General features: G+C 44.7%; 1 protein-coding gene and 1 pseudogene across 1 annotated transcript; one reads left to right on the top strand and one right to left on the bottom strand.

Annotated features, from left to right (window-relative positions):
* Nucleotides 1-570: 570 nt before the first annotated feature.
* Arf6 (ADP ribosylation factor 6) lies at nucleotides 571-3,796 on the bottom strand. Its single transcript, XM_050153649.1, has one exon. The coding sequence runs from the start codon at nucleotides 3,792-3,794 to the stop codon at nucleotides 3,267-3,269; it is 528 nt and encodes a 175-aa protein (XP_050009606.1). The 5' UTR covers nucleotides 3,795-3,796; the 3' UTR covers nucleotides 571-3,266.
* Nucleotides 3,797-7,767: 3,971 nt separating this feature from the next.
* LOC126508389 (40S ribosomal protein S3a-like) lies at nucleotides 7,768-9,830 on the top strand (annotated as a pseudogene).
* Nucleotides 9,831-14,433: the final 4,603 nt, after the last annotated feature.

Raw genomic sequence — 14,433 nt, 5'->3', positions numbered from 1 at the left:
TGGCTATAATTCTGCCCTTATTATTAAACAAACAACTTTGAACTCTAAAAAGAATTTTTAAATCCAACTATTAAAGATTAAGACAACTAAAAAAAGGAAACCAATTCCTTACCAACACAATTTTGTACTTTCAAAATGCTAAGACTGTAATTTGAGAAACAAAGAATAGACTCCTGAGGTAGAGATGGTAGCACAGGCTTGTAACCCAACTATTTAGGAGGATGAAGCAAGGATCACAAGTTCAAAGTCCACCTGAGCAACTAAGCAAGTCCCTATCTCAAAATAAAAACTAAGGCAAAAAGGGTCAAGGATGCGCCAGCATGTGATGGAGCACTTGCCTAGTCTCTACAAGGCGGAGGGGAGACCTCAAATACTCCCCTCAGTTGTCACAAAACACTGGTGAAATTAAAACAGGAAATACCGTAAACAGCCACTACTGGGGAGGGGAATCTTTTATAAAGGTCAGGTGAGTCTCAAATTCACATTTTACCATATATCCTTGGAGAGTAACATGGCCCAATACACCAGTACATCCCACTTATCTATTCCAAGTAACATAACGTGAGAAACTGCACTGTGTAATTCCTTTATTTTCTGCATGTTAGTGCTTCAGCAACACTACAACCATAAAGAACAATTCCAAGTACTGCACTTTTTAGCTGGGGGAGGGGGATCACAGTCTACAGACTCATTTACTTATATCAGACAAGATTAACCTCATCAGAACTTACTGCAAGTTTATAAATTCACACAAATACAGAAATTGATGCAATTAAACAAAATCTTTAGGACGTTATTGTTTTAATTCTTCCATTATAACTTTTTCTGCAGGCTCAATTTCCTGCTTCTTAATCACCAATGGTTATGGTTCAATTTAACTACATCAATTATAAACCTTTTATAGATACTCTTAAAGAAATGTAAGTGAAAATTACAGTTTCTTTCCAAAAGGTTTAAGGTTTTCAAATTTCAAATGTTTCCCCCCTCCCACCTTTTCAGACATGTCAAATAAACTAAAAACAACCCATCTCACCTGCAACATTCAGTAATAGCAATCACTTGTATAAAATTTTAACTATGCCCCCAGTTATTTTAAGACACACAAAAAAATGGCTGTCTACCAATCTGTCTGTCACAAGTTAGAATACTACATTTAAGAATCAACATGAGGGTTTCAAGTTTCCTCCAGTTTAGGCATTTATACCTTTGTGCTTATTGTTTCAGGATGTTACTATAGCATTGATATTTGTATAACCGTATTTATGTACCTTAAAATGTAATCATTTAAAACACTAAGAATTACATTTACGGTGGAGCTTTGGGAATTTTAAAAAGCAACTATCTGTTCTTAAATATGTGAATCAGCCTCATTTCTAGAGATATTTTTATTAATGTGAAACTGATAACTTTAGGCTTTAGTTGCATCTTGAATTCAAAAATCCCTCTGCACCAATAGGAGCCTACAACATAGCACCTTTTCTCATCTGCTTTAAGTTACTTTTCCTTACAGCTTGTTTTTGTATAGCCTTCTGTTTCTCATACATCTTTGGTAAAAGCTCCATTATACAATATGGCCAAAACATGAAGGACCAATACTGTGCAACTATACCATGATATCCGGCTTGATTTTAATTTTCAGACACCCTCATAAACAAAACCATTCCACCTTTTCCTGTATACTGCCCTTGCAGGCTACACTTCTGAAATTCCCTAAGTTTAACTCCTTGACGATCACTACATTAATCCTTAAGGCTACATAAGAACCAGATGCTGCTTCACAATTTTGAATCAACACTAACATTTGGTTCAGAATATTACCATAGTGGTCTCAATCTAGCAACTGGTCCTAACCAGCTCATCTTGTTAAGATCTGGGTTATCACCAGTGAGCACAATGCTTACCCTTAAAGAGAAATAGGTTTACATTCATTGTCATCTGTAGGTTCTTTCTCTCCTTCCTACTTCTCCTTTGTCACCCCTCCAGTCTACACCACTCACTCAGCACATTTCCTTAAGGAGAAACTGTATGACTGAACCAACAGGATATCTATATGCATGAGTTAATCCTACAATCAAGCAAAACTAAACACCTTTTTTTTTAAATAAAACATCTTTTCCAGTGTTTTAATTAATGGAGATGTAGATCACTCATTTATAAAGAAAGTCGTATGTCTTCAGTTTAAGCAGTTGCTGTAATGTGACAACAGGAATGTGTGTTTTCCCAGCTAGGTAAAAGGTGCATGTAATTTGACTTTTTCAATGTTTTATTAGTGAACAAAGCAAATGTTTAGTAATTTTAAAGCTACTGGTCTTAAAACATTTGAAACAAGGTAACATACTCTGATTTTGCCCGAAAGTCACTTAAAATATCTACAAAGATTTCATCTGTGTGTGGCATACACCATTATTGCTCCATTTTCTGGAAAGAGTCTATTTTTAAAGGTAAGGATAGGGAACCAGCAAAGTTAACAACTTTGCCGTGAAAAAGATCTGCACCCTCTTACAGGGGAGCTGTTTCAGGCAGCGAAAGTTAGCTACGATAGGGGAGCTTGAGTTTGCCCTACTCATGCACGCTAAGAGCTGACACTTCAAGGGACTTCTTCCGTTGCCTGTTTAACACACTCGTGCGCAACTGGAACATTACACTGGTATTACTCATTAGCTTGCCACTGTGGGCTAAATTCACCATACTGGTCTTGGATAGAAAAGGTCACATTTGAAATTGCTAAAGTTAGCGCTAACAAGGAAGGGGGACAAGGCCTTAAATATAAAAGACAAACGGCAGTTTGATTAAGCAATAATTTTCAGTTTACTAGATGAAACAGACTTGCAACATAGTCTGCATGAATGCAAAATAAGCCATCTACAGCAAGTGATAAGAAACGGGGCAAAAAGGAAAAAAGCATACATTGGGGGGAAAAAAGATCCTCTCGAAATAAAAAAATCAAACCATTATTATAAAGGACTTTACCAAGAGCTGCTATTACCCCACCCCGTTTGCTGGAAGTCACAAGAGCATCTAGCACTGTATTCGTGTCAAATATCAGATCAGATCAGCGCACCCTAACGCAAAGCCAAAAAAAAAAAAGAAAGAAAAAGAAAAAGGGAACAAAGAAAACCCCAACCCCACTAAACCATAGAACAGTAACTCCAGAGTTCAGATTCAAAAAAGAAAGTGGCAATTGAAAGAGGTTGATGACGGTGGCGATAATCCTATGAATGGGTTTTTGATTTCTCTCCTTCCGGGGGATGGGTGGAGGATGCTCATTACGATTTGTAGTTAGAGGTTAACCATGTGAGCCCCTCATAGAGTCCGTCCCCGGTGGTGGCACAGGAGGGCTGCACATACCAGTTCCTGTCCCGAATCCGGGTCAGGCCCAGTTTCTCCTGGATCTCATGGGGTTTCATGGCATCGGGCAGGTCCTGCTTGTTGGCGAAGATGAGGATTATGGCGTCCCTCATCTCCCGGTCATTGATAATGCGGTGCAGCTCCTGGCGGGCCTCGTCGATGCGGTCGCGGTCGGCGCAGTCCACCACGAAGATCAGACCCTGGGTCCCGGTGTAGTAATGCCGCCAGAGCGGCCGGATCTTGTCCTGGCCGCCCACGTCCCACACGTTGAACTTGACGTTTTTGTAAGTCACCGTCTCCACGTTGAAGCCCACCGTGGGAATGGTGGTCACCGACTGGCCCAGCTTCAACTTGTACAGGATCGTGGTCTTGCCGGCCGCGTCCAGGCCCAGCATGAGGATCCGCATTTCCTTGTTCCCGAAGATCTTGGATAGCACCTTCCCCATCGCGTCGGAGGAGCCGGGGCCGGGGGCATTCAGGTGTCCCGGGTCCCCTCTGCCTACACCACCGCCGCCGCCGCGAGATCGAAACGGAGCCGCCCCGCCGCGAGGACGCCCAGCGGCCCTGCTTCGAAGCTGCCTGCTAGGGGCAGGGGCCCGGCCTGCGCTCACTCGGGCATCGCCCGCCGCCGGGGCCCTGCGTCTGCGCCGGGGAGAGAGAGCCGCCGCCCTGCTGAGGCGAGGCGAGGCGCGGCCGGCCCGGAACTGCCCTTCCCCCCCGCGGGCGCCGCGCGAGCGCCGCCGACAGCTCCTGCTCCGCCGCGGCTGCCGCCTCGACACGCGGCCGGCTCAACCGCGACCCTCCCGCCGGTCCGCGAGCACCGGGCTTCGGTCCCGACCCGGGTCACCCGACGAGGAGCGCGGCTCGGCGCCCCGTCAGGTCATGGATCCTCGCGGGAACTCGCTGCCGCCTGCAGGGACACAGAGAGGGAGAAGGGGAGTTACCGCCGGGACTCCGTGGGTGCGGAGGCCGACGCGGCCCGCCTCCCGGGGATCGGCCCGTGAGGTTACCTCCAGCCGCCGCCCCAAGCGCGGGTTTCCCTCCGGCCTCCACCTCCTCCTCCCAGCTCTGCCGCCGCCGCCGCCGCCGCTGCCGGAAAAGGCGCCGAGGAAACCGCCTCACTTCCCCTCCCGACTGCGCCTGCGCGACTCGGGCCGACCGTTCGGAAGAGCGCGACCTCTGGAAGGAGAGTGGCCCGCGCGCCTGACGTCACGGGCGCCACGCGCCGGGGGGCGGGGCTACGGCGGCTCGCAGAGCTCGGGGAGGCGCCTCGCAGAAGCCGGCGGCGCGGGGCTGGCCGCGCGCCCACCTGTCGCTCTCCGAGCGTCTCTCCGGTTTTTCTCCTCCGCTACCCGGAGGCCGGGGAGCAAAACCACTTGGGTGTGGGTTTCGTCGTCCCTCGAGGCCGACGCCCCCTCCCACGCAGCCGAGGCTTGTTCCCAGACTTCCCGCGCGAGGTCCCTCCCGCTCGCCCCAAGCCTTCCTGCGCCCGGGTCTCCTTTTTACACCGTCGCCTCCCGACTTCCTCCAGTTTTCTGGAAGACACGTGGGAGGTCGGCGTTGCACAGAATCCGTCAGTCCAAGTAGCGCGCACTTTTTCTAGTCTCGGGTTTGCTCCTAGACCCTGCCTTTGAACGTTTAAACTCGCTCTCTTTGTAAACCTCGTCAGAACCACCCACATTTCTTAGGAAAAGAGAATGGGGTCGACGGGATGGCTCTGGTGCCAGGCACCGCGAGTGAGGACCCGCGCTCCATCCCCAGAACCCTTATGGTTAAAAGAGAAAAACAGCTCCCTTAAATTGACCTCTGGACTCCACGGATAATAAGAAAACCTAGTAGGATTTTGGTTTTAAATATTCTTTCATTTAGTGTGTGCGTCAGGACAACTTGCCAGGGTCAATCCTCTTCCACCATGCTGGTACTGGAAACCTTTTTGTATTAAATGGATAGTGTTAAGGTTAGAATAGGGTGAAACTTTATCAAATAAGGGCAAAAATAAACGCAAGGGGAGAAAAACAGGGAAGTTAAAAGAAGTTGTTACAACAGCGGATGATAATTTACTGCTTTTATTTTATAAGTTAAGAAATTTGGAAGCCACCGGCAGTCATGGTGGCTCAAGCCTATCCCAGAACTGACGACGGTGAGGAGGCCAAAGAGTTGCCACAAATTCTAGGTCAGCCTAGGCCTAAGCTAGAGTGTGTCACTGGTTGACAAGTAATACATCCAATGTTTATTTCAGGCTGGATTCCCAGGCCGGCCTCATTCACTGTGTAGCTCAGGATGATCTTGAAATTATTCTCCAGCCTCCACCTCCCAGGATACAGGGTAAGGTTACCGGTGTGACCCAATTTATGGAACCCAGGCTTTCCGCGTGGGTGCTGACTGAAGATTCAAACTCTGGTACTTAATGCTTACAGATGAAGTGCTTTTTATCCACTGAGCCATCTCCCCAGCCCCAATAATAAAATATTAAAGAATAATTATAATACAAAACCATTAACATAGCTAGAACATAGTCACTGAGACAGAATTTTAAACTTTGTATATCATGCCACTTTTTAAAAATAGGTCAATTTGGAGTCTGGCTGAGATGGTTCCGTGGTTAAAGCTTGCTACCACCCCTGACTTGAATTCAATCCTTGAGATCCATATGGTAGAAGGAGACCTAACTCCTACAGGTTGTTCTCTGAACTCCACTAGCACACAGTGTCTCTCTCTCTCTCACACACACACACACACACACACACACACACACCAAATAAAGCATAGTTTTAAAAAATAGGAGGTTTGCCAGGTGGTGCTAGCACACACCTGTAATCCTAGCACTCAGGAGGCAGAGGCAGGCAGATGTCTGAGAGTTTGACGCCAGCTGGTCCACAAAGTGAGTTCCAGTTCAGCCAGAGCTGTAAACACAGAGAAACCCCGTCTTGAAAAGCCAATAAATGATAGATAGATAAATAGATTTAAAAATGTAAGATGGTATATTCCTTTGACCCCAGCACTTAGGAGGCATAGGCTGATGTATATCTGAGGCCAGCCTGGTCTACATATCAAGCTTCAGGGCAGCTAAGGTTACATAGTGGAGTCTTGTTTTGTTTTGTTTTAAAAAAAAAAAAAAGTAATGAATTTTAATATAATCAAAAGACTTCTAAGTGGTAACAATTTAGGCAACTATTAAACCATACCATGGATAAAGCATTTTATTTTCTTGGTTCCTTCTGGGGAATAATTTTTATTTGAATTCTTATTATCTTATTAGTGGTACATAACAGTTGGTCTCATTTTGACATTTTCAAATATGTACATAATATTTTTCAACTGTACTCACCCTCAGTTACCTTTTCTTAATCCCCTTTACACTGATTTCCTTTTTTCAACTAGGACCCCTTCTGCTTTCTTGCCTTTTTTTTTTTTAATTTTTTGAGACACATTGGGGTTGTTTACAGGAACATGGGCACCTTCCCAGTGGCTATGACCCTGAAAACATGCCTCTCCCTCCCCTTTCAATCATTAACTGCCTATAAACTTGGAAGAGGAGAGGTACATGAGCCCTCCCCACCTCCATGATAGGGTATTTACAGACCCAGTCTCCTGCAGGGAGGTAATCATGGCTGTTGACAGAGCAGTTCAAGAGTGCCAAGAGCCAGGTCACGCCATACCTGGAAGTCTGTCCCATCCTCTCCCTCTCCTTCCCAGTATCTTAGATTCTTCCATGATATTCTCTGACTTTGGAGGAGGTAATGTAGATGGACTGTTTATGGCTTGGCACTCCCAGTCATTATGAGTCTCTATCGTCACTGCTGCCCACTGCAGAGAGAAGCTTCTCTGGCCAACATTGACAACACTACGGGCGTACACAGTTACTTAGAAGGCAACTTGATAGGTACATCAGGTCTATTTAACAAGATACCAGCAGTAGCTTTCCCTGTGGGGCCCATGACCTCCCAAGCCATATCTTTTTGGCCAGGTTACAGTATCAGGCACGAATTCCCTCCTGTGGAGCAGGCATAAATTCCAATCAGAGAGCTGGTTACTCTCCTGACAGGATCACCACGGCTGGTCAGTCAGTATTGTTGCACAAAGGAGTCTCTGCTGAGTGAGCATGTGGATGACAATTCTCCCCAGTGCCCTCCGGAGCGCTCCTAGTGCTTCAAGGGCTGGCCAGCAAGGAGGCTGCTTCCTGCCCAGTTTCAGTTTAATTTCCTTATGTACTGTGACGAAGATATGTGGCATTTTCAGCCACTGAGTCTTACCGTCTGCCATCTCACGCCATCACAGCAGGGCTTCTTGCTCTTGTCTACAGTATAGTCACTGGGTCAGCCCTTCCCACCCCACTCCCTCTTACTCTCCGCAATTCCTGGTAATGACTATTCTCTCCATTTCCATGAATTCGACTTTTTACACATTTACAGGAGTGAGATGAAGTGGTACTTTTTCTTCTGTGTCTGGAACATTGAAAAAAATGTTTTTAAATTTTATTTGGTTGATTTTTTTATATGTATTTTTTGGTTTTTTGTTATTGTTTTATTTTGTTTTCAAGACAGGGTTTCTCTGTGTAATAGCCCTGGCTGTCCTGGAACTCACTCTATAGACCAGGCTGGTCTTTAACTCACAGAAATCCACCTGCCTTTGCCTCCCAAGTGCTGGGATCAAAGGTGTGCGCCACCACCACCCGGCTATGGAGACAGTTTTTGAAGTAAAATTTAAAGCCGGAAGTGGTGGCTAAAGCTTGTTATTCCAGTTCTTGGGAAGGCACGGCAGGAGGATCACTGCAAATTCAAAGCCAGTTCTAGGTAACAGTGTCCCCAAAACAAAGAAGACTCAGCATGACAGTTCATCCCTTCCATCACAGCAGAGACAGAGGAGGCAGATCTATGTGAGCTCAAGGCCAGCTTGGTTTACTTACAGAGTTCCAGCCAGGGCTATATAGTGAGACTCCGTCTCAGGAAAAAAAAAATCAAACACATTTTAATTTTGAAAATAACATTTCCATCCAGTTAAATAGTTTATAAACAGACTAGCATTTGCATGGATCTGTTTACTGTTGTTGCCATTTTTGTTCTTGCAGGACTGGGGCTTGAACACGTGGCCCTGAACTGTGGTAGAACATGGTAGGCTGGCAGTTTATGCTGAGCTGTAGACTTTCCATAGCTGTCCAGGCCAGCCTTGAACTTACAGCAATCTTTCTGCATCCTCCCCCCAATAACATTTGTGTTTATGAAACAAAATATTATATTTCTTTACTGGTACTGTTTTATTAATTTATTTTAAGCAGAAACAAATAAAAACAAACTAAAGAAAACCTGGAAACTAGAAGCCTATAATCTCAGCACTGAAGAGACTGAGGCAGGAAGGACTCCCCAAGGTGGTGTTGAACTTGCCATTCTCTGCCTTAGTGCAATAGGATTATGATACACCCAACTTAAAAGGCTTTCTAATGAGCAAAAACAGTAAAAATTGAGACTCAACACAGAACTGGACAATGTACCGATGTCCTTTAGGTTCTCTGAGAGCACCATGGTAGTCAGACTAGCAAGAGCAAATGCCTAATGAAAGGCGGCAAGAAGAAAGAGATTGATCCATTTTCTAAGACAGAATGGCATGATGGGAGCTCGGTGTGATTGGCATATGGCTCCAGTTTTATTATTAAAAACATTGGAAAATCCGAAGTCACAAGAACTCAAGGAAGCAACACTGTATCTGATGGCCTCGAGGGCGGCATGTTTAAAGTGAGTTTTGCTGAGCTACAGAATGACAAAGTTGCATTTAGAAAATTGAAGGTAATCACTGAAGATGTTCACAATAAAAACTGTCTGACTGCTTCCATGGCATGGCTCTTACCCCGGACAAAACCCACTCCATGGTCAAAAAGTGCAGACCATGACTGAAGCGCATGTTGATGTCAGAACCACTGATGGTTACTTGCTTCATCTGTTTTGTGTTGGTTTCACTAAAACCAGAAATAACCAGATGCACAAAAGTCCTACGCGCAGTATCACCAGGTCCACCAGATCTGGAAAAAGATGGAAGTCACGCCCTGAGAAGTGCAGACAAATGACTTGAAGGGAGTGTTCAAATTGTTTCGAGTTAGCAAATTGTTTCCAGACAACGTGGGGAAAGATACAGAAAAGCCTTGCTATTCCATTCATCTGGTTCACACTGTCTGTGTCAGGAAAGGAAAAATGCCCAAGAAACCCAAGTTTGAGTGAGAAGACTCATGGAGCTCCATGGTGAAGGTTCTGGAAAAACTACTGGTGATGAGACTGTCGCGAAAGCCATCTTGAATGAGCTGATGTTATATCCAGGTGTTTAATGGAGACAAATAAAAAGTCCTCTTTGTGAAAAAAAATTAAAATCATTTCATGTACAAATGTTCTTTGGTACTTTTAATGGATTCTTTTCTGAGGCAGGGTCTCTTGTAACCCAGCCTGACTTTGAACCCCTTACCCTCCTGACTGCACCTCCCAAGTGCTGAGATTAGAGGCATGACACTTAGTCCACATAATTAGATCCTTAAATTCTTGGCTTACATAGATGATTTACTCATTATTGATTATCAGTTTCTCTAATCCCGTCAGGGGGGGAAAGTCTTTCTTCCCCCTGTCTTCTTGAAGCAGTCTGTCTTCTTGAAGAAACTGAGGCACAGAAAAAGGTGAGAAAGTTCTTAAGATTAATAAACGAGCCATGTGGTGATGGCGCACACCGTTATTCCCAGCACTCAGGAAGCAGAGGCAAGTGGGTAAAGGGGGACGCTAAGCTAGCTGGGCAGCCAGGACAAACAAGCGGCCCCCTCTCCCTTACTAGTGGGTCTCTTGAGTTCGAGGCCAGCCTGGTCTACGGAGCAAGTTCCAGCACAGGCAAGGTTACACAGAGAAACTTTGTCTCAGGAAAAAAACAAAATCAGTAAATGATGCAGAGCAGATTCAAATTGAGACTTATTTTTATTTATTTTGTTAAGGACTGGAGATGAGACAAGGTCCTGGGTAATTATCATGCTGGCCCAAACTCATGATATAGACAAAGCCATCTTGAATTCCTCTTATTCTCCATCAAGTGTTGTGGTGACAGGCATACACCATCAGAGATGGCTTTTATTTTATTTTTTAAAATTAGGTCTTACTATGTAACCCAGACTGACCTCAGAATTAAAATCTTCCTGCCTCAACCTTCTAAGTGCTAAGAAAAGATTTTCAAAGAGTCCACATCTGACAGTCTTTCTCTCTATGTACTGAATTGTTGTGTTTATGGGTGAACTCGGGAAGCTGGCTGGATCCATGGCTTTTAGCACTGACTGCTCATTTAAATCATCTGAGGAGCTTCGTGATCACATGCCAGACCAATGGAGACAAAATATCTGAGGGCAGGGCTTGGGTTTTTTTTTTTTTTTCCTTTTTCAAAATAATTCTGGTTTTGTTTGTTTTATTGATTAGCCGGTTTTGATTTTCCAGCCTGTCCTGGAACCTCTGCGTAGCACAGGCTGGCTTCAAACTCATGGCATTCTGTTTGTCCCAACATCCCAACTGCTAGGGTCACAGGCAGGGTCGCTACCCCTGACTCATCCTTTAGCTGTGTTTGAGCCTCGTGTGCAGCTGAGGTACAGAACTACTTGCTAAGTTCTTCTCGCATTCAAAATTCTGTGAGGTGTGAATCCCATTTATTATCCCTCATCCCTAAAGTGATTCATCTCCACATACCTTTGCATGGTGTGATCTGAGAATGGGGTCTTTCTCTCCTGTTTGGCCTTATTTCCAAATTAGGAGGAAGGGGAGATGAGGATGAGCGAGTAAATCCTCTACCCTGCCTTGGTGTTCCGCAGGATTCGTGCGAGTTAGTTATGCTCGACCAATTAACTAATCGGCTTGTTGTTCCCGGGTTTGAATTTTGAGAGATTGAAAGTTCCAAAGTTTTCACTGAATGCGCACACCTTTACTCCTAGCACTCCGGAGGCAGAGGCAGATGGACCTCTGTGAGTTCGAGGCTAGCCTGGTCTACATAGTGTAGCCTACAGTTCCAGACCAGCCAGAGCTTCATAGTGAAATCCTGTTTCAATCAGAAATTTGACTTTTTAAAATCAGAAGCATAGTTTTAAGCTAAACCAAGATTATTATTTCAGCAGAAACTGGCCCAGACTTTACACAGCTGATAGTCTTGGGTTATTTTTAAAGAGCAGAGAGGCTCAATCATTCAGGCTGCTTCATTAGCTGAATATTATTCCAAACTTAATAATTAAGTCATAAAGCGGCACTCCAGACAGCATTTGCAGTGGCAATGTTGGGCCTGTACTATCAGCTCCTTGGTTGTACTGTCTGATACAGTCACACGCTGGAGGCATCTTGGTACAGATGATGCTGTTCAGGAGATACTCAGGGGAAACCAGGCCTCTGATGACTTGTTCTTGTCCTTCAAAGGCCATTGCCATCCAACATTTTCACTTTCAAATTTATTGGGCTGCCTTCATAGCCATCCTGGGACAAATGCAGATTGGACAAGCTCTGGCTATTTCAACTGTAAAATTTCCCAACATCCAGATTTTCTGCTTTGTTCTGGTTTTACTTGTTTTCTCCTCTAAACACTGACGGATGATGATGATATATATATTCAAACACTAACTTCTAGTGGGTGACATCACCAACTAAATGGTACTAAACAGAGTCGATAAAGTATTTTACAAGTTTACTGTGCTCTGTGTCGCTCTTTTGCCTCTGGATGGAATTTTGCAGTTTTTCTGCCTAACTTGATAATTTATAGGTCAATGGTCAACTTTTCAAGTGAGTCCTCCTCCTGTCTACCTCGTAGTAATGTCCACTTTGTCTAGGAGAACATTCCATTCATCCGATCCAGAAAAAAAAAAGAGCTAACCTTCCATATTGCAACAAAGTAATTCGTAAACCAGCAAATTTACTAATTTAGAATTTGGAATAAAGTAACTTTAGTGCCATACAGTGTTGCTTTAAAGAGCAAGGAAGCAGAGTAATAAAAAGGAGGGAGGAGGATGAAGGGGAGGGTGAGGATGAGCATTGCAAGGAAGGGAGAGTTTGGAAATGCAGGTCAGGAGAAGGGGAAATGCCACCGAAAACATACCCAGGTAGGTTCGCGTGAGACTTTCTGCTCCATAGCCTTTGGAGGTTTGGCTCCGTGAGCACACATAGTATGTGTACCAAGGACAAACACTGGAGCAGCTTTGATGCCGCTCAGAACCTTTGAACCACCAGTATGTGATTACCTGCAATAGATTCTACCCTGAGATACAGTTTTGAACACCGTGGCAAAGATTTATGAGTGTGGAAATGGTTGTAAAATCCTAGGTAGATGTTACACTGTAACCAACTTAACAACAGCATTTGAGTCCCTTTCTATTTTGAGAAAGAAGGATTTACACTACAGTAGATTTAGAAAGACACCTACTGAATTCTCTGTCCACAAATAACAGCCCTGTCACACAAGCTGTGGTGCTGAGGACAGGGTCAGTGGTGTGTGACCCTCTCTGGTGGATACTGGGCCAGCCCTTTCTGTGCAGCCTTCGCCGTGGGAAGGTCAGTTACCCTGTGCAGTGATTTCAGAGTCTGCGAGAGTAATGCCACGAAAGGGAAACTCCAGAGATTCCAGAGCAGTCTTTAAGGCCTGACTTCATTTACAAAGTAAGAATGGATCTTTCTTCTGCTTATTATATCCTATTATCACCACAAGAAACAAAGAAATGTCCTATGAATTAACATGCTGATTATAGGAAGTAACCTTGGTTATGTAAGAAGATTGAGCTAAAACTTCATAGTAGATTTGGCTGAGATTCTAGGAATAAAACACGTCCTGCTTCATGGACACCCAACACTCAAATGCCTTCAGGAACACCACCCCCAATACAGAACACAGAGCGGAGTCCTGATGTCCATTTTTCAGGGATCCCTCAACACAGACGTCTCTGACCACACCACCTGGTCCACAGGGAGACAAACTATTCTAATTACCTGCTCTTCCTCCCCACTTCCTTTCCTCCCTCCCTCTCTCCTCTCCCTCTGCTGGGGATTGAACCTGCCTACCAGGATGACCACTGAGTATATCCCCACATTTTGTGTTTTGAGATGCAGTCTCACTAAGTAGCCCAGGCTAGCCTCAAACCTGTGATCTTCCTGCTTTTGCTGCTAAGTACTAAAATCTTAGGTGTGGATCATGCTTGGCGCTAATCAAATAGCAGTAATTTAGAATTAGATACAAGGAAAGATTATGTAATCTGTTTCTTCTCAATACATCTACCTGCTACTAACCAGGATCTGGGTCAAAGTCTATTCTTTGTGTCAGTGGATACTGGGTGATGACGCAAGTTGTCTTTTTCCAGGAGAAAGAAAGGAGCAGATATGTGGAGGGCGCAGACAACTCCTCTATAGTTCCAGGTCCTTCCTTGGCTCTGTATGTCAACTCGTGAGCTTTATGAGACAGATTATATCTTCCTATCAAATGACATTTTTTTTTTGTTAAGGCAAGCTCTAGTCAGCTTCTGTTACATGTAAACAGAAGTCACAGCTTTACAAAACACGGCAAGGGAAAATATGCAGGGAAAATAATTTTTAGCATCAAAACAACTGCATCAAGCTGGGCATGGAAATACATGTGTGTCATGTAGCACTCAGGAGGATATGACTGAAAGATGTGTCCAAGGCCAACCTGGACCACACAGCGTCACTGCAGGATGGAGTTACACGGGGACCTGGGCTCCCATTGCCACTTGACAGTACTGATCACTTGACCACTCTTTCCCGCTGGGGTGATGAGAGGAAGCCTGGTGGAGAACCAGGATACCATAATGAGACCAGGCCCCTCACCATGCCCTGCTGTGACATTGTATATGTAATCTGTATTTGGGTTTTGTCCCCAATTTATAGTTCGGAATTCTCTGAACAATCAGCAGTGTAAAGGAAACATCTTATTACTCATTATAAACCCTTCCAGACACACCCATGTTTATTCTAATGAGGTGACTCTAGAGAGGTGGGTATCGCCTGATGAACCAACCATGTGACAAGGGGTTGGAATTTTGAGATATCAGGGGGAAAGGGGGGGGGCGTTGAGTAAGCCACTATCAGTCAATGC

This window comes from Alexandromys fortis, unplaced genomic scaffold (assembly GCF_014885135.2).
Source record: "Alexandromys fortis isolate MF-2015 unplaced genomic scaffold, M_Fortis_MF-2015_v1.1 scaffold_82, whole genome shotgun sequence".
Classification (NCBI taxonomy): domain Eukaryota; kingdom Metazoa; phylum Chordata; class Mammalia; order Rodentia; family Cricetidae; genus Alexandromys; species Alexandromys fortis.
Note: the sequence above shows the minus strand (reverse complement) of the source record. Positions and strands in the feature narration are given on the sequence as shown.

Bases quoted from the DNA above. Each gene is read 5' to 3' on its own strand.
- Arf6 (XM_050153649.1), bottom strand. From the start codon at position 3,794: ATGGGGAAGGTGCTATCCAAGATCTTCGGGAACAAGGAAATGCGGATC.